At 46.1% G+C, this 19,527-nt stretch overlaps 1 protein-coding gene across 2 annotated transcripts in view; it reads right to left on the bottom strand.

Annotated features, from left to right (window-relative positions):
• Window positions 1–19,527, bottom strand: part of EXOC4 (exocyst complex component 4) — a 380,738-nt gene that overhangs the window by 255,364 nt on the left and 105,847 nt on the right. For both annotated transcript variants that reach the window (XM_082238790.1, XM_082238791.1), the window contains exons 8-9: window positions 7,928–8,073; window positions 4,486–4,574 (exon numbers count right to left, since the gene is read on the bottom strand). In XM_082238790.1, coding sequence (XP_082094916.1) covers window positions 4,486–4,574; window positions 7,928–8,073 — 235 coding nt within the window. The remainder of the gene's footprint in view (window positions 1–4,485; window positions 4,575–7,927; window positions 8,074–19,527) is intronic.

Below are 19,527 nucleotides of genomic sequence, written 5' to 3'. Positions count from 1 at the left end.
CTGGAAAGAGCACGGGGAGCGTTCATGAAAAACACCTACATACTGTAGCTGACACACTAATGTGTCACGACACACAGTTTGGAAAGCTCTGATCTAGATCTTGACTAACCAAATTTTGCAATGATGCACCCTGAAGCAAAAGAAAAAATCCTAATATTCTGGGTTCTGAACTGGCAGTGAGTGACCAAGAAAAGGATCTTGGGATTGCGGTGATTAACTTGATGAAAATGGCAACTCAGTGTGCAGGAGCTGTGAAGAAGGCAAATTCCATGTTAGGGATCATTAGGAAAGGGATTGAAAATAAAACTTCCAACCTCAAAAAGGACATTGTCATGCTGGAAAAAGTTTGGGAAACAGTAGCCAAAATGATCAAGGGTCTGGAGCAACTTTCCTATGAGGAAAGGCTGCAAGATCTGTGAATTTCTCATTTAGAAAGAGGGTAAGGGGGATATCATACAGGTGTGTAAAACTAGGAATGGTGTTGAGAAAGTAGATAGGGATTTTTTTTTATCTTGCTTTCATAGTATTAGAGCCTGAGACTGTCCACATTGAAAGATTCCAGAGACACAAAAGAAAGCACTTCTTCACACAGCACATTGTTAAACTACGGCATTCACTCCCATAAGATTATGGTGGTGGCTGCCAACCTGAATGGCTTTAAAGGGGGATGAGACAAATTCATGGAGGGCAATGGCTGCTGGTCATAGTGATTATATATAACCCGCAGGATCAGAGACAAAATGCCTCTGAAAAGCAGTGGCTGGGGATCACGATCAGAGACTGCTGGTGCCAGAGCCAGCACAAGTTTTGCTGCCTGAAGTGAAGAACAAGACTCTCCCTCACTGCATATACAGAACACAAACAAGGCAGCAGCTGAGTCTTCCTCACTAGTGATGGGACAATAGCTTCCACTATTCCTGAGAGCAGAAGGCTAGCTTAGCTGGCGTAGAGCAGCCAGTGTGGCACACACAGCTCTGTCTTCCCAACAGCTTGCTACATTCCCTGCATCTAGTGATGAAGGCAGCAGCCTGACTAATAGCAGGGCTGGCCGTAGCTACTATGCTTGTATCCTTGTGAGCTTCTCACTGGGGTATTCTCTTCTCCACTGTGAGAATGAATGCTGGAATAGCCCTTTGGTCAAACACAGAAAGTCTCTTCCAATGTTCTTATCCATAACTCTTGACTAAGCTGCTCTTGAATGTAACTCACTGGTATGGATATATAAAGGTAAAGGTACCCCTGCCCGTACGGGCCAGTCTTGCCAGACTCTAGGGTTGTGCGCTCATCTCACTCTATAGGCCGGGAGCCAGCGCTGTCCGCAGACACTTTCGGGTCACGTGGCCAGCGTGACAAGCTGCATCTGGCGAGCCAGCGCAGCCCACGGAATGCCGTTTACCTTCCTGCTGGTAAGCGGTCCCTATTTATCTACTTGCACCCGGGGGTGCTTTCGAACTGCTAGGTTGGGAAGCATGGATATATAAACAAGCATTATACCAGCTCCACTTCTTGAATGCTCCAGATAATCTGAATTAAAGTTTGCATTTGGGGCTGTTTTTCCCTTGCACAATTCTAAGTTACCTTCCATTCACTTCCAAATATTGCAAGTCATCTGCATTAAATGCTGTAACATTTCTTGTGAGGCAAGCTCCAAATACTTGATGTGCAGACATACCAGACCAAGATCAGGGGGAGGGGTGAGAAGAGGCAGGTTAGGGGGCCACAAACAGCTTCTTTCACAAAGCTCACTCGGTGGAATGGTCATTACTTTTCAGCCTAGCTAACCTCACAAGGTAAAATGTGAATGATTATATAGCAGCATGAGCATTAGTTAGTACACTGGGATATGAATGCTCATACATATGAACAGCATACCTCTGCACATCACAGAAAGGCTGACAGCTTCCTCTCTAGGAAGCAGAACACAGGAAAACTCTGAATATTCTCAGATCAACTTACAGGTCATTCTCCTCCATTGCAAAGTGAAAGTCTGGAAGAAATGTGCTTCTGAATGAAAAGGCCATAACCCAATATAGAGCTACATGTGCAAAAGCCTACTGACTCATCAGATTAATTAGGCCTTTATTTGGTGCTGGATTGTAACACTCAAAACAACTAGCTCCTGAATCAATCTTAGAGAGAATTTGGCTTTGCTCCTGAGAAAGCAGCTAAAAATTGAATATATTTGTTCCCTCCACACCTTCTCTGCCCCCATGACACCAAGGTAGGGTTTGTTGCAGATCTGTTGAATTGCAGGGTCAGATTTACTGCTTTGCAGCTAATGGGTAACTTTAAAAAGGGAATGGCACTTCCCTCTCAGCTAACTGCGTCAGTGTGCTGGTGTGAATGCTGCACCCCCAGCCAGTTTCTAAACGCAGGAAACCTGGCAGGCAAGAGAGCAGGAGAGGCTGTTCCTCTAAAAGCTCTGAGCATCCACCTCCAAGCCACGCTGGCTCTGCATTTTATGGCAGAGTCAGAATCAGCAGGGGGCATTGGTAGCGACAGTAATTAAATCCTATAGTGTCTGCTATGCAAAGGGCACTTCATTAATTACAAGGAAGGTGACGGCTGTGCTGTGCAGCTCTTTGACAATCATGCCGCTTGGTGGAATTAACTATACTATTAGTGTAATGTATAAGAAAGCTATTAGGGATGTAATAGTAAATTCATCTGAATACAAATTTTTTAAACACAAACAACGCAAACAGGCTCTCTCTTTTATCAAGGAAATGCCAAGATCTCACCTCTCACTGTTAGATTGGCATTTTATAGCAGCTCACCCCTTGCATACACACCACAACCACAGTGTATAACTGGGTAATTGCATTAGCTCACCTTCATCCCTTGTTAGCCTTTGCCTCTCCCCTTCCAACCCAGCATCTGGTTTTGAAATGCAGAGAACTTTGAATGGAAAGATCCCTGGGTCAGGAGCCTACTTTCCTTCCTTCTTCCAACAATGCTGTAAAGGGCCAGGAACATGGATGGTTCTATCATAAGCAGCAAGCAGGCCCTCGCAACTAAGTGTTGCAGTGGATCTCTAGTCTCTCTCTCTCTCTCTCTCTCTCTCTCTCTCTCTGTGTGTGTGTGTGTGTGTGTGTGTGTACTACCAGAGCCTAGCATTAAAAATACAAATACAAACGTTAAGAACAATAAAATCAGATAATCAGAAAATTGTAGAATTAGAAGGGACCACAAGGGTAATCTAGTCTAACCCCCTGCAATGCAGGAATCTTCTGTCCAACATTGGGTCTGAACACACGACTGAGATTAAGAATCTCATGCTCTACTGACTGAGCTGAAGTGATAGTTAGAACATTTGTTCCAACTTGGGTCTATCTTTATGTGCTTTTTAGTTTAGGTTTTTTTTATGAACAATTAAAAGTGCAACTAGTCTGCTTCCAAGTCAATGTGACTTCTGCATGCAACTGAGTGTTTGGAGGAGAACTGAGAATAGCAATTTAAGTAGACTGACATTTTCTGCAACCTGCAATAGCTCGGATGTTTTCATTTTCTCATCTCTTTCCCTGGCCTGAGGAAAGTCACTGTTTGCTGTTTGGTCCATATTTCCTTTAAAGCAGGAAGAGAGAGGGAGAAAGAGGGAGGAGCATGCATGCCCAGGTCTACTGCATTACTACAGTGGTGCCCCGCAAGACGAACGCCTCGCGAGACGAAAAACTCGCAAAACGAAAAACTCGCAAAACGAAAGGTTTTTTCATTTTCGAGTTGCCTCGCAAGACGAATTTCCCTATGGGCTTGCTTCGCAAAACGAAGCTTGCCCCGCAAGCTCCGGGGACAGCGGGAAGCGCAGCGCGTCTTCCCTGCTGTCCCCGGACCTGGGGCTGCGGGGAGAAGATCGCTTCTCCCCGCAGCCCCTTGCTTCAAAAGAAGTCCGGGGACAGCGGGAAGCGCAGCGCGTCTTCCCCCGCTGTCCCTGGACCTCTTTTGAAGCAAGGGGCGGCGGGGAGAAGCGATCTTCTCCCCGCAGCCCCTTGCTTCAAAAGAGGGGGCAGAGCGGCACTTCCCCTCTTTCCCCGGACGGTCTCCATAGGAACGCATTGATTGCAAGACGAAAAACTCGCAAGAAGAAAAAACTTGCGGAACGAATTAATTTTGTCTTGCGAGGCACCACTGTATTTCCCAAAGTGTCAGACCCATCTGTTATACTGGCCTCCCAAATATAATACAGCTGGAAAGAAATTTCAGCGAAATCTATCATCCTGAAAGCATTACAAAACATACTTTGTGAGTGGGTGGGTATCAAAACCTGGCTGTACTGTAAAACTCAAATATCATGACAAAACTCAAAACTGATATTGCTACCATGGAGTTTTATCTTGCAGTTCAGTATTTTGAATTCTGACTTAAAATGTGAAAGCAACTAGTTTGAAGTTTTGATCTGTTTCCAATTTATTTCAGAAAAGACAGCGGCTATCAAGGTAAGTGAAAAAGTGTTACTTAAGTGTTCATTTGAAACCAGATTTGGCCTACCTTGAAGTTCACCACTCCTGCTGTACAACTCCCTCCTCTGCTCCCGCAAATAGGCACTCATACTAATGGCATGGGAAGATGATTCAAACCTGCAATGAGACAAACACAGCACGTCAGCAGGCATGATGAATCGATGTGAAAGTCAAGGCCAGTTCCAATATGCATGCTCATATACTGACAGTGTAATCCTGAGAGCGAGAAAGTGGCCATCTTCAAAAGCTAAACAAGTTTCTAATTCTGTTGATCTCTGACTGAGTCCCCGTATCCCTCCCCATTATTAATCATCGCATACATTTCATTCTGCTGCTAAGATCCTAACTAGAAGGCACCAAATCTTAGCCTGTGGCATGTACCTTACATTCTTCTGAATATTCTTCAGAGTGTTACGGGCCCCTGGCGTCATGAGCACTAACAAGGAACATAGGTCATTTACTCAAAGCAGCACTTTTGTACTGATCATTTCCAGCCACACCCTATGCAAAATGGACACTTCCTCCTTCCTCCCCACTTACCATGTCAGGTAAAGTCAGACTACAAAAACACAACTCTTTGAATATTCCTGGCCATGGGAAACTGGCGAGAATAGTTCCTTTAAGACATGGGTAGGCAAACTAAGACCTGGGGGCTGGATCTGGCCCAAACGCCTTCTAAATCCGGTCAGTGGACGGTCTGGGAATCAGCATGTTTTTACATGAGTAGAATGTAAAATGCATCTCTGGGTTATTTGTGGAGCATAGGAATTCATTCATTTTTTACTTTTTTCATAATATAGTCCGGCCCCCCACAAGGTCTGAGGGACAGTGGACCGGCCCCCTGCTGAAAAAGTTTGCTGACCCCTGGTTTAAGAGTTTTACCCCAGACACACGACTCTCTAAAGCCCTCTGCTTACAAGGTAGGAAGAACAGTCTCTTCCACAACCATTACAGAAGGAAGGAAAACATCCTGGGAAAATGCCACTTTAGGTGGCCATGCAAGTCTGCCTAGCAGCAGGCCTCCCTATTCTGTCTGTATGATAACTCAAAGGAACATAGAAAGCTGCCTTGCACCAAGACAGACCACTGGCCCAACTAGCTCAGTATTGTCTGCTCTGACTGGAAGCAGCTCTCAAGGGCTTCAAGCAGGGGACCCAGCCATACCTAGAGAGGATGGGGTAAACAACCAGATGCTCTACCACTGAGCTAGGGCCCTCTCCATAACTTAGCCTGATTACTCAAGGAGGGCTCTTGAAAATGCAGAGAGCCTTCTGGCAGGTGGATGGCCCTCTAAATGGAAAGAGGGTTGGGAGACAGCTGCTCTGTGTGGCGAGACAAACACCCAAGGAAGAAGAAAACAGCACGACCGAGGCATTATCAAACAACTACACCTCTCAACAGGATGAAAAATGCCATTTTAATGGCAAGATCTCTACAGATGCAGTGACAGCTGACAGATAAAGCAACCAGAGATCCCAGCAAGCATGGCTGTCATTGTGGTTAAAGCAATGACAAGAGAATGAGCAGCAGGGGACATGCGCTTCTTATTAAGCAATTATGCCTTACTTCATTTTCGTCAGACAGAAATGAGTGTGTGGGGCTGGAGCAATGAAGCTGACGAGCTAACATGCCAAGCAACAGGGGATGGGATCAGTTCAGGATCAGCAGGGAAACTGCAAGAAATCCAAACCTTCCAGGGAATCTATGAGGGAATATCAACAAGGTTCTAGTCCTTTGATGCTGAGTGTGAAGTTGCAGGCTGCCTGCAATTCCTACACAACAGGGGAGAAGGCGCCATGGTCTAAACCACTGAGCTTCTTGGGCTTGCCAACTGGAAGGCCAGCAGTTCGAATCTGCACAACAGGGTGAGCTCCCATTGCTCTGTCCCAGCTTCTGCCAACCTAGCAGTTTGAAAGCACGCCAGTGCAAGTAGACAAATAGGTACTGCCGTGGCAGGAAGGTAAACAACGTTTCTGTGCGCTCTGGTCTCCGTCATGGTGTTGCGTTGCGCCAGAAGCAGTTTAGTCATGCTGGCCACATGACTCGAAAAGCTGTCTGAGAACAAACGCTGGCTCCCTTGGCCTGAAGCAAGATGAGCGCCACAATCCCATAGTCGCCTTTAACTGGACTTAACTGTCCAGGGGTCCTTTACCTTTTTTTACCTTACACAACAGTGTGACTATATAGCACATTTTAAAACAATTACAGTAATTACACGTGATAAAATTATAGGCATAGATAGGCTTGCTGGGAGGAAAAGTGAACAGGCACCAAAGACATTACAGGCAGAGGCATTTGCCTAATATTAATGGGCAGGTTTGTTCCAAAGAGAAGGTGCTGCTACACTGAAGGTTTGATTCCTTGCAAGTGCAGAATGAACAATATGCGATACTTGTAAAAGTGCCAGTTCTGAGATTGAAGCAGTCGAATGGGCACGTATGCATATGTAAAGGAAACTGAGGCCAAGAGAGATATCTAATCCATGATGCCATAGTCCCAGTGGTTGATTTAAAAGATGCATTTCCAGTTTACCACTAATTAATCAAAGGGGCTTATTCTGGGCTATTGGTCTCCAAAAGAAAAGCCAAGAAAATGGTAAAAGAAAAGTAAAAAATGCAGGGCAGGGGCACTGCTGTATGAAGGCTGGAAGCGAGAAGTACAAAAGATGAACCCGAGAATCACTCATGTTTAAAATGTTGACTAAAAAAAATCACGGCAGTGATTAACAGCATCCAGTTGAAGCAGCATCAAGAGAAAGAGGCACACAATGGACCAAGGACAGAATTCTTGGGTTAATCAAAACAGAATGGAACAGAAGAAGCACAACTGCCAACACAGATCAAGCTTTGCCCTTGTCATTCTATAACTTTCTGTAACACATGTTCCCACGCATGTCTGTGCAAGAGTGTAAGTCAGTCGGATGTGGAGAATTCTGAAACAAATAAAAGTGGCTGAACTTCAGCTGTGGAGCCAAAACAGCCCCAATGATTTATTCAGACAGTTGCAAGAACCAGCAACCTTTTCCTCCTCTGCAACATTATTTGTATGTGTATGTTCTCTATACCCTCAGAGGGACAATAAGCTTGCCCAGCCTCTCTGCCTTCCCCAATTCATGAAGATGGATAAAGCAGTCTTATACTGTGTCTCAGGGGAAAAGAGAAGAGAATCAGACTCCCCTTCCACTACTATTTATCACCATTTCTCCGCCAGGATTCCAACTCTCACGCCTCCTTTAGAAAACTCAGGTCAGGGAGACCCACATTTAATGTGAAAATGGGGGAGTCCATTTGCATCATACGTCTGACTTCCACGTGACCTAAGTGTTTGCAGCCTCCTCCCTAAATTAAGCTCCCATCTCTCCTCTTAAAAATAAAGCTGGGTAACTATCAAGCACAGAGCAGTACTGAAGATGGGCTGGACAATCTCTATGCAAAGAACAGTTTGGAAAAGAGAAGCAGCGCTGCACTTACTTGAAGAGGGAGGTTTTAGGCCTCTGGGGTTTCTTTTTTGCAAAGAATGCTGCAAATTCCCGTCCCGAGCTGGCATAACTAAGCTGAGCTGATGGCTCCGAAGATGCCCGTGTATTTTTCATATCCAAGTACTCCGTGAGCAGCATCTGGAGAGAAAGGGAGGGAGGAACAGCATTTTAAGAAGCACGTTTTTAAAAAGCTTTGTAAACAAAGTCTCAAATTAATGCCGGAAAACTAACCCATACAATCCATGAATACAGTTTGCACAAAAGTTTACCATCAGATTAAAACTCTCGTCAGAAGAAAGCTTTTGGTTCTACGCATCAACCTGGCAGATTTCTGAACAACTAGCACGCCAGCCATTTGGTGTGGAATGGCTGTGGAACTCCCTTTCATTGGATGTCAAGGAAATAAAACAACTATCTGACTTTTAGAAGACATCCCTGAAGGTTCAGGGAGGTTTTTAATGTTTGATGTTGTACTGTGTTTTAATTTGTTGGAAGCTGCCCAGAGTGGCTGGGGCAACCCACTCAGAGGGGGACAACAACAGCAACAGCAACAGCAATGACTCTAGTAGGGTAGTGGTGCCTCAGTTCTGAAACACCCTCCTTTTGAAGGCTAGGATAGCCAAGTTATGGTTGGGAGTTCACTTTTAAATTGAAATATGTTTTTGTTTTTCCTAGATTTTGATGGCTATGGTTAATAATAATAAATTTTACTTATACCCCGCCCTCCCCAGCCAGAGCCGGGGAAATGTTTTTCTGTAAGGAGGAGATCCCCTGTGATTTCCCAGCAAAACCACAGCAAGGTACAGTTCACAAAGTTCTTTGCACTGGCTTAGAGTGAAAAATGAAGTTTTTTTAAAAAGCAGAAAAATAAATTATTTTGATCAGCACATATTAGAGCACTGACAACACCTGGGGCCCATAACAGCATAGCAGGATTATTGGTAACGATAATTCACCCTGTTAGGAAGCTGCCTAATGTAATAAGAGAGCACACTGTAGGTAACAAGTGGAATGTATCAGTGAAGGAAGGATCTTATTTAAACAAATTAGCATGAAATAACAACCAGGCCAACAGTACTAAGCTGCTAATTAGACACAACTGAGAATTCTTTTTTTAAAAAAAGATACAACAAAATTAAATAAAGATAACCTGATTTCTATCCCTAACTATCTCAATTAGTTCACCAGCAGAGAGACTTCTGATGTGTTCTCATTCCAGTGCAAAGAAAACAGCAGTGTGTGTGTGGCCATATTTCACGGCAACTTATCTGCTTGCTTTGTTCGCTTTTAAAGGCAGAGTCACACATTATGTTTTTGGAAGGTATACAAGGCGTACAAGCTAATGTGCACCGAAAACCGTAGAATGTGGATAAAGAACATGAGCTCAGAAATATGCATATCGTATCAGAGAGCCAGGAATACTACCAGGCTGCTGAAACACCATACTGTACACTTAAAACATATCCCCCTCCACCCCAAAGAATCCTGGGAAATCACAGAATGATAGAATTGTACAGTTGGAAGGGACCCCAAGGGACATCTAGTCCAACCCCCTGGAATCTCAACTAAAGCAACTATGACAGAAGGCCACCTTCTGCTTATGTAAACATAGTTTACACCCTCATGGAGCTACAATTCCCAGCACCCTAAACAAAGTACAGTTCCCAGGATTCCTAGGGGAGGGTGCTTTAAATCTTTGGTATGGTCACTACAGTTGGTTATTCCTGAGTTACTTTCTCAAGCACACAGATTTCAGAAAGCCAAGTCGTCAATAAGCTCACGAGGAAAGGGAGTTGGGCACCACCAACCAAGCTCCTTCTCAAACAAGCACGCAGCATTTGAATACAAAACGTTTCCTGGGCATTAAGGGAAGAGCAGTCCAGTCTAAACTGTCTCCATATCTGCCAGCTTTGCACACCTCTCTGCTTTCAAGGAGTTCTGAGTGGGGTTCAAGAGCCTTAACTTTTATCTTGCAACACATGAAATTGGAGCAGTGGCTGGGTGCTACAGAAAATGTAGGAGGGACAAGAGGCAAAACTGGCTGAGAATTCTTAGAACTTTAGGCAAAACATTCACATTTGAGGGCCAACAGTGGGGAGAAAAGAATTGCTGGAGATTTTCTCTAATTAGCATCCTGCAGTACCAGGTTCACAGAGCAACAGCAATTACCATTGTTGTTGTTAATTTGGATGATTATCATAATCATCACCATCTAATTCTTATCAAGTACCTTTTCCCCCTTCTCTTCTATGTGCCCTGTTAGAGGCTAGTAAAAGTCATACCCCACTATCAACGTCAGTCCCTCCAGCAGGTCTCTTCTAATATTTCCCGAACTACATATTTAGTTATAAACCAAAAACAGTAAAAAAACCAAACAAAAAACCAAACTTAAATTTTACAGCTTGAAACTGGTAGGCGAGGAGGGGGCTGGCAAACATGCAGCTACACAACCCAATTTCTTCTGCTCACTGAAGTGATTAGTAATATTTGCCTGAGGATGAAGTAAGGCCACGAGTGTTTGGTCCTACAATGTTTAATTATTCGTTGCAAAGCCATCCATCAAAATCCTTGTTAGACGTTAATCAAATGCATAAAGAGCAAGATTTATGAGTGACTGTTCAGTTTGCAGCATCCCATCCATCTATAACAAGGACTTCTGACTTCCTGTTCAACAGAGGTTGAATGTAGCCATCCGTGTATTAGACACTAATCACAAACAAATCTGGACATGACAGCAGAGAGATCCAATGAAGCATTATTATTATTGTTGTTGTTGTTATTATTATTATTATTATTATTATTATTATTATTATTATTTCCAAAAGCTAAAACTAAAACCTAAGTACTCTGGAGGAATAGCTGTTAGCCTACTGCAGCAACCCCAATAGTCTGCCAATGTGGCACCTGAGAGAGGGGTTGCCGTGGCCACTGTGTAAAGCGGCAGTGGGGCAGTCTTCTTTTTCTCTTCCTTCAGCTGCCACTGCTTTCCAAACAGGCTTGCTGCTCTCTCTGGGAATGCCTGGACATCTCCTTCTGGCCAGGGCTCCATTTCACTGCGTGTGCTGTGAAGCATGTTAGGATATTTCCGTTCCACCTTAAAAGGGAGCAGGCTTTGTGAGTCACAGAGTCTGTGCATTTCCTGTTCACAGGATGTTTATGTTCCCTGTTGCTTTCGTTTTCTCTCTGTGTCTGGAGACACTGATGCAGGCAGTCATGTTTTTCTTTGTTCTGACCAACGCTGAATAAACTTGTAAATATGCTCTCCTGCGTGCAACTTCTGCTGTGAATTATCTGCTGATAGAGTGTGCATCAGTTCCAGAATGTGGCAAGCTATTTTCTGGAGCTCATGTCGCTAATTGCTGATACTGCGTGTCTACGGGAGATCGATGGATCGTCCGGCAGCCGTCGTGGGGCCATGATGGACTTTGTCTCCCTGGCAGTATCCCAACAAAGCAGCACTCTACACTTTCCAAACGCCCAATACAAACTTACCCTACCCTCTTACTTGCTTATTTTTTTAAAAAAAATCCATATGCACGGCTATTCCTTTCGTTTACTTCACTAAGAAGCTGCAACAGGTCAGTGGCAAATTCACAGGTGTGTGTGTTGCCTTATTTGGCAGCAAATGGACAGATATTTGCAGTTTTCTCACAATGCAGGCCTATGCAGAGAGAAAGCTACGCTAAACCCTTCTCCTTGTGATGCTGTCAGTTTGTGTCCAGAGTTTATTTTTGTTTCGTTGGAAGACGGGGGTGCATTTAGACATGCAGCTCCCTCCACACCCTGGCCGCACTGGGTAGTTCAGCTGGTTACGAGCGTGGTGCTGATAATACCAAGGTTGCATATTACAGCATTGAAGGGCTGGACCCGATAATCCTCATGGTCCGTTCCAATTCTATGAATCTATGCTTACAATTTGAGTTCTATGGAATTCAAAACTTAATGCAATATAAGGAATAAAAAAGCAATAAAAATATTATTAGAAACCATACAGAATCTAGCACAGTGCATTACAGTTGCTACAGTGCGCAGAAAGAAAACAGCAACTGGTCTGCCAAGACCCTCAGCAGTTTTCATGGTTCATTGGGGGATGGTGGTTGCAAACCACTAGCAATGACCTGGGGTTGTTGGGAAACAATGAATGATAGCCATGAGGATATGTTAAGAGCTACATAGAAGGACTCTTGCCAACCTAGCAGTTTGAAAGCATGCCAAAAAAGTGCAAGTAGATAAATAGGTATTGCTCCGGCGGGAAGGTAAGCGGCATTTCTGTGCGATGCTCTGGTTCGCCAGAAGTGGCTTCGTCATGCTGGCCACATGACCTGGAAGCTGTATTTCGGCTCCCTCGGCCAATAAAGCGAGGTGAGCGCCGCAACCCCAGAGTTGGCCATGACTGGACCTAATGGTCAGGGGTCCCTTTACCTTTTACATAGAAGGAAGAAGCCCCATCACCTCAACTCAGAGAGCTTCATTTGGCCCTATCTCAAATCTGAGGCTCAGAATGTACTCAGAGAAACAGTGTTCTTAATTCTAAATAGATGCCTTTTGTACCTAGCTCTGCTTGGCAAGTCTTTGGGTTCATATGAAAAACAAAGTAGATCTGACAAACATGCAGTAGACCCACCTCACACACTTCAAGGGGAGTGACAAATCCAGCAATATTTCCATCTCTAAAATGATGGCAGGGTTGAATTCTTCCTATGCTATACACAAATTAAGCATCATCAGTAGGGCTGTCAAACAGCTCATTAATTTCAGTTGATTAATAATCTGGCTTTTAACCAAATCAATTAAATTTCAGTAGGTTTGCAGATTGCCAATGCCACAGTAAGGATGCCTTATTGAAAAAATAAAGTGTGAGATAACTAACCATTCATTAAAATAAGTTGCTCACTCCTGGGAGGAAAGACCACCTTGATCATTTTCTTTTCTTTCTTTTTTTAAATTTCCTGTTTGATTATCATTATAGAACCAAAATAGTTTCAAAAAAATAAACAAACAATTCTCAGTTCTCCAATGAGCAGCTTCTGAGGGGTTGGGGAACCGGTGGTGTTTCAGGCATTGTTGTAATCCAACTCCCATCAAGCTCACTCTGTATGGCCAAGGTTCAAGGATGGGAGTGAAGTCTAGTAGCGGCTGGAGGACCAAAGGCTGCCCAATCATGAGCTAAAGTTGTAGTTGATTAATCTGCCAGTGAAAGTTTGCAGACCTAATCATCATTCCCATCCAGGGGTTTATTTCCCATCAACCCCAAGCAAACAACACAACCCGATTTATCTATTTCACTAACCACAGAGAGTTTCCGAGTCAAGACAAATGAAGCCAATAAATAGTAGGATGTTAAGTACACAATATGTTAGGGGAGGGAGAAGAGGAAGACATGAACTGATGTTGGAGAAAGAACTTGACAGAGACAACAGCAGACACCTGTCAGCTGTCACTCTTCAAAGCTTTCCCCATCAAAACATCCTTTCAGTTGTATTATCTGCTGCAGATCTCTTCTGGAAACATGACCCATGAGTACAATAATTAATTACAAAGTGTCCTTTGTAGTTTTGGTCACAAAAATCTTTAAAAGCAGTTGGAGGAAGGGATGATAAAAAACACAAGGCCTCTTAAAGAAAGTAAAGAATCAACTACTTCTTCCAAAGATGTGGTGAACAAATGAGACATTACACCATCATCACCACCACCACCACCATTCAGTAGGAGATGGGTATTAAATATATTTTGATTTTTCTTAAAGCCTTCTTAAGAGCCAGACACATTTTTAATGGCAACACCCACAAATAAGCACAACTCATGTGCAATGATTTCCTACACCAACATTCCTGCATGTCTTCCTGCAATATTGCTGCATGTCTGCAAAACAAAGGAATTCTGTGGTTTGACGGGGGAGCAGCCAAATATGACCCTTTTCCTCTTCCTTTTTTTTAAAATTACTATCAAACCCAAACTCATTTACACTTATATTATTTTCAGTCCCCAGTTTGTCCAAAGAGAGATAACAGATAGCACAGCATGAAGCCATTGAGGTAAAAATCAACAGTTGCTGAACTTCTTTTCCATACATACAATTATGTTGAGGTTAAAATAAGTATCATATGCACCCTTTTCTCCTCTCACCATGACCTCATTCATTAACCAACATTTCGGTAGGTTTTTGTTGTTGTTTCTTCCCCACTTTTCCCCCACTGAAAAGCTGTTTAGGGATAATGCAGTATTTCCTCTGCTTCATATCCCTACACCTAGAGGACCACGCTGCTATCTCAAAGGACAGCAAAAGAGCTGGACTAGAGAGCCACCAATGGTCTTTAGATTTCAGAGTCAAGTGACACAAAGCAAATTTTAGGCATGCATTTAAAAATGTCAAGGCTAAATGCAGTACACAAAGCCAACCAGCCTACCTCCAAGCTCATGGTACCTAAGCCCAGGGACGTCAAATTAAGCTCTGCATGTCCACATGCAAAGATAGAGAAGGCCCAACCTTTTAAAAAAATAAAAAATGGGACTATTGGAAGGTGAGGGGTTCCTAGGGAACTTAATGTATAGTGGCAAATCCTGGTCGGCTACCGCTCAATGTCCAACAGAGTCTTTTAAAACTTGGTTAAATGCCTGCCAGAAAGGGATTGGCTCAATGGATCAACAATGATTGGGGTGGGGAGAAGAATATCATGGCCACGAACTATCAAAACCTCCCTTCCTTATTGAGACCTTAAGTTTTGCAAATTGTGGCCAAGCAATGCTGTTCAATGGCTGCAACATATTTAATCATTAATGTAAAAAGGTAAAGGTACCCCTGCCCGTACGGGCCAGTCGTGTCCAACTCTAGGGTTGTGCGCCCATCTCACTTAAGAGGCCGGGGGCCAGCGCTGTCCAGAGACACTTCCGGGTCACGTGGCCAGCGTGACGAAGCTGCTCTGGCGAGCCAGCACCAGCGCAGCACACGGAAACGCCGTTTACCTTCCCGCTATAAAGCGGTATCTATTTGTGATGGGATGATTAGCTGCTTGTGCTTAAAGTTGTGCTCCCTCAGAGTTTGTGCGGCTCCACAAACCTCTGTGTGTGACAGAGCTCCTCAGACATGTCTGCTCTAGTCACTCGTAGAGTCTGACAGTGGCTGCCTGCGGAAGCGCTTCCAGCAAAGAAGCTCCTTAACGGAAACGCGTCTCCTGGACTCACGACGTGGCAGCTTCCGGCGAAGCATGGGTCTCCCTACGGTTGCTTCTGACACCTCCCCGCTGTTTTCGCTGGAAGTGTCTCTCACCCCTTCCTCTCCCCTGCTGGTTCCTGCCTTGGCTGCTGCGTCTCTCTCAGCATTACTGAGATCCTCCTCCAGAGACCCCTCGCTCCCCCTGCTGGTCCCTGCTTTAGCTGCTGACTCCCTCCCAGCCTCTGGGAGCCCTACCACCTCCCTTTCCTCTGATGTCAGTTCCCTGACATCCACCTCCCCTCCAGGGCCCCCTTCCCCCCCGCCCCTACTCTCTCCTCTGGGCGGTGAGGAGCTAAAACCCCGAAAAGAATCCTCTTCATCTTCAGACGTCTCGAACATTTCCCTCCATCGGTCTTCGTTCCGGCTCGCTGAATCCTCCTCCGCCTCGGAATCAGAGAACCCCTCCAACTCTTCTTCTTCGTCGGTGGTGGCAAAGTATTCCCTCCGGAACCTCGCCACTGGCTGAGGTTTACGAGGGAATCTCTGATGAAAAGTTTCTATCAAAACCTCGTCATCTACATCCTCTGCCATGACCCAGGTGTTTTCCGACTCCGGCTCCCCTTCCCACATTACCAAATACTCTACTTGATCTCCCTTCCACCTGGAATCGAGAATCTCCGCTACATGGTAGCTGTGTTCCTTTTCCTCCATAGCTGGTCCCCTATTGACCCTCCCTTCTCTGTCCCCTTTATACGGTGACAGCAACGACCTGTGGAACACTGGGTGCAGCTTCATGTGGTTCGGTAACCGGAGTCTGAAAGCCACTGGGTTGACCTGCTGCGTGACTTCAAATGGGCCCAGCCTTTTGGGTCTTAACTTCTTACAACCCCCCTTGAATGGTAACCCTTGGGTGGACAGCCACACCTGGTCCCCCACCCTAATGCTTTCACCTTCCCTTCTGTTTTTGTCTGCCTGCCTCTTATATTCCTCCTTAGCCCTTTTTAAGTTAAGTTGGAGCTGGTGATGGATCGCTTCCATTTCTTCAACGAACTGTTCTGCAGCTGGAACGCTCCAGTTCTCCCCTTCCCCCCCTGGGAAGGCTCGGGGATGGCACCCGTGATTAGCCAAAAAGGGGCTCATCCCCGTGGACACGTTCTCTGCATTGTTGTAGGCAAATTCTGCCAACGCCAGCTTCTCCACCCAATCATTCTCTCTGTCATTCACATAACACCTCAAATATTGCTGGAGGACACCATTAGCTCTTTCCGCCTGCCCGTTGGTTTCTGGATGACGGGCAGTTGAGAAATTCACCTCTACATGCAGTAAGCTCATGAGCTTCCTCCAGAACCTGGAAGTAAATTGTTTCCCTCGGTCAGAAACCACCCTCAAGGGGGCGCCATGCAGCCTAAACACATTTTCTACAAACAATTTAGCGGTTTCTTCTGCTGTGACCGCATGTGAGCAGGCTATAAAGTGGGCCATCTTGGTTAACAGGTCTACCACAACCATGATGGCTGTTTTCCCTCTGGACCTTGGCAGATCAGTCATGAAATCTATTGCCACTGCTTCCCATGGTCTTTCAGGCGTGGGTAGTGGTTCTAATAAACCTGCCGGTGCCCGCCTCTCCCCCTTGGCTCGTTGGCATTGGTCACACCCTCTCACATACTCCCGCACATCTTCCCTGACCTTGGGCCACCAGAATTCCCTGGTAACCAGCCACATGGTTTTGTGTTGCCCAAAATGCCCTGCTGTGGGGCTATCGTGCAGTTGCTTGAGTACCTTTTCCCTCAATTCCCCTTCAGGTATATATAACGCTCCCTTGTAGTACAACGCCCCGTTTCTCTCCTCAAAACCCCCGGGTTTGTCTCCCTCCCTCCTGAGACCCCTGAGTTTGTCCTGGGCGTATTCATCCTGCACCGTTCCCTCTACCAGTTCCCTTTGCCCCACCAATGCCGCCCCACACACCCAGCGGTCCTCTGGAATGACATGGGTCTCTTCGGGTGCTCCCTCCCCCTCCAAATATTCAGGTTTGCGTGAGAGAGCGTCCGCCCTAACGTTCTCTGGGCCTGGCACGTAACAAATCTCAAAGTTAAATTTGGAGAACTCCTGGGCCCATCTCAACTGCCGTTGGTTGAGCACTCGCGCAGTTCTCCAATACTCTAGATTCTTATGGTCCGTGCACACTTGCACCTTATGTTGTGCACCAATTAGCAGGTGCCTCCATCTCCGGAAAGCCTCATGAATCGCAAGAAGTTCCCGGTCGTACACCGTGTAGTTCCTCTCGGATTTGTTCAGCTTTCGCGAAAAGAAGGCACACGGTCGCCACTCTGACTCCTCCTTCCCCGGCTGCAGAAGAAGCACCGCCCCTATGGCTCTGTCAGATGCGTCTGTTTCGACCCTCAGCTTTTTTTGTAAATCCACATGCAGAAGTTGTTCTTCAGAGGCGAAGGCCCTTTTCAGTTCCTCAAACGCTCGCTCCGCCTCCGCCGTCCAAACAAACTTCTTTTTACTGCTGAGACAGTCCGTGATGGGCGCCGTCAGGTGGGCGAAGTTTCGGATGAACTTACAATAAAAGTTTCCAAACCCTAGGAACCTCTGCACATCCTTCTTGGTTTTGGGTGTTTTCCATTCCAGCACTGCTTGAACCTTGCCGGGATCCATGGCCAACCCCTTGTCTGACAGGCGGTACCCCAGGAATTCCACCTCCTTGGTATGAAACTGACACTTCTCCAGTTTCACCCACAGCCTGTTGGCTTGCAGCCTGCTCAACACTTCTCTGACGTCTCTCACATGTTGCTCCTCATTCTCCGAATACACCAACACATCATCTAGGAAGGCCACGCAATTCTTGTAGAGCAAAGGCCCCAGTACGTGGTTCATGAACGATTGAAAACACGCGGAGCCTGCTTGTAATCCAAAAGGCATCACGAGATATTCAAATGCCCCCAAAGGGGTGAACATGGTGGTTTTCCATTCATCCCCTTTCCTTATACGTATCAGGTTGTACGCCCCCCTTAGGTCCAGCTTTGTAAAAATCTTTCCCTTCCGCACCCTGGTCAAAATATCATCAATCCTGGGCATAGGAAAAGCCGCCGGCTCTGTCACTGCATTTAACCGCCTGAAATCACATACAAGTCTCGGCTTGTCCGTGTGCTTTTTATCCACAAAAAACACTGGGCTACCCCCCGCTGCCTTGGACTCTCTGATGAAGCCTCTCTTCAGGTTCTTGTCAATGAACTCTCGCAACTCCTGCATTTCCCTGTCTGACATGGCATACAACTTGCCTACAGGAAGCTGTGCTCCAGGGAGTAAATTGATCTGGCAATCAAAGGGCCTATGCGGGGGTAGTTGGTCAGCTTCCTTCTCGCTGAACACGTCGCTGAGATCTGCATACTGTGGTGGCACCTTCACCTTCTCCATTACTTCAGTCCCTGCCAGGGTGGCTTGGGCCCCTGCTGAACCCTTTTCCCCCTTGCAGTGTTCTAAGCAATGTGCTGAACTGAAGGAAACCACTCTTTGATGCCAGCCCACCAGCGGATCATGTAGGGCTAGCCAGCTCATTCCCAAAATAATGGGAGCGCCTCCCAAGGTGGCCACATTAAACGCTATCAGTTCTGTGTGCCTTGCCACCCTCATTATCATTGGGACGGTCTGCAAGCTGACTCCTCCTCCCAACAGTTCCCTGCCATGGATCGTGGTCACCTGCAGGGGGTTGCTAAAAGGGATCGTCTGTATCTGGTGTTCAGCAGCAAACTCCTTGCTCATAAAATTGCAGGAGCTGCCTGAGTCCAACAGCGCCTTTATTTTTAGGGGGTGTCCATTTTGCAGCTCTAGCGACACTTCAATCACTAGAGCAGGTTGAGGAGCTTCTGGCACGGGCACTTTCACTGCTCTTTGGCCTGGCTGCAGTGCCCCGACTGTGGCAACCAGGCGTTGGCTTTTACCTGCTCCGTTTCTCCCTGCTCTCCCCCCTCAACAGCTCCCACCATCCCTTGCCATTCCTTCCTCTGGGGGCAGACTCTGGCAAAGTGGCCTGGCTGTTGGCAGAGATAGCATTTCCGGGCCCCTTTTCCCTCCTTCTTAGCCCCCTCACTGGGCTTTGAAACTGCGCGCGCGCGGGCTGTTCCGACTTCCATCGGCTCTGCCGGCGGGAAAGCTGGCTCAGGAATGTCTGGAATGCGGAACTCCTTCCAACGTTCCCCTCTCCCTTCCCGCCTCTCCAAGGCTCTTGCCTCCTGGCGCGCTCCTATGGTCAGCGCAGATTTGGTCAGCTGATCCATAGACACCGCCCTGGGGCTCCGGGACAGTTCGTCTTTCACAGCCGAAGAAAGACCTTCTTCAAATAGCATCTGAATGGGTGCCGCCGATAAATCCCACCCCAATCTGTGAATCAGCATGGTAAATTCAGTCCAGTACTCATGGACAGATCGGCTTCCCTG

The sequence above is a fragment of the Podarcis vaucheri genome, assembly GCF_965113315.1.
Source record: "Podarcis vaucheri genome assembly, chromosome: 10".
In the NCBI taxonomy this organism is placed as follows: domain Eukaryota; kingdom Metazoa; phylum Chordata; class Lepidosauria; order Squamata; family Lacertidae; genus Podarcis; species Podarcis vaucheri.
The sequence above is the reverse complement of the archived record's forward strand: the minus strand, read 5'-3'. Positions and strand labels throughout refer to the sequence as shown.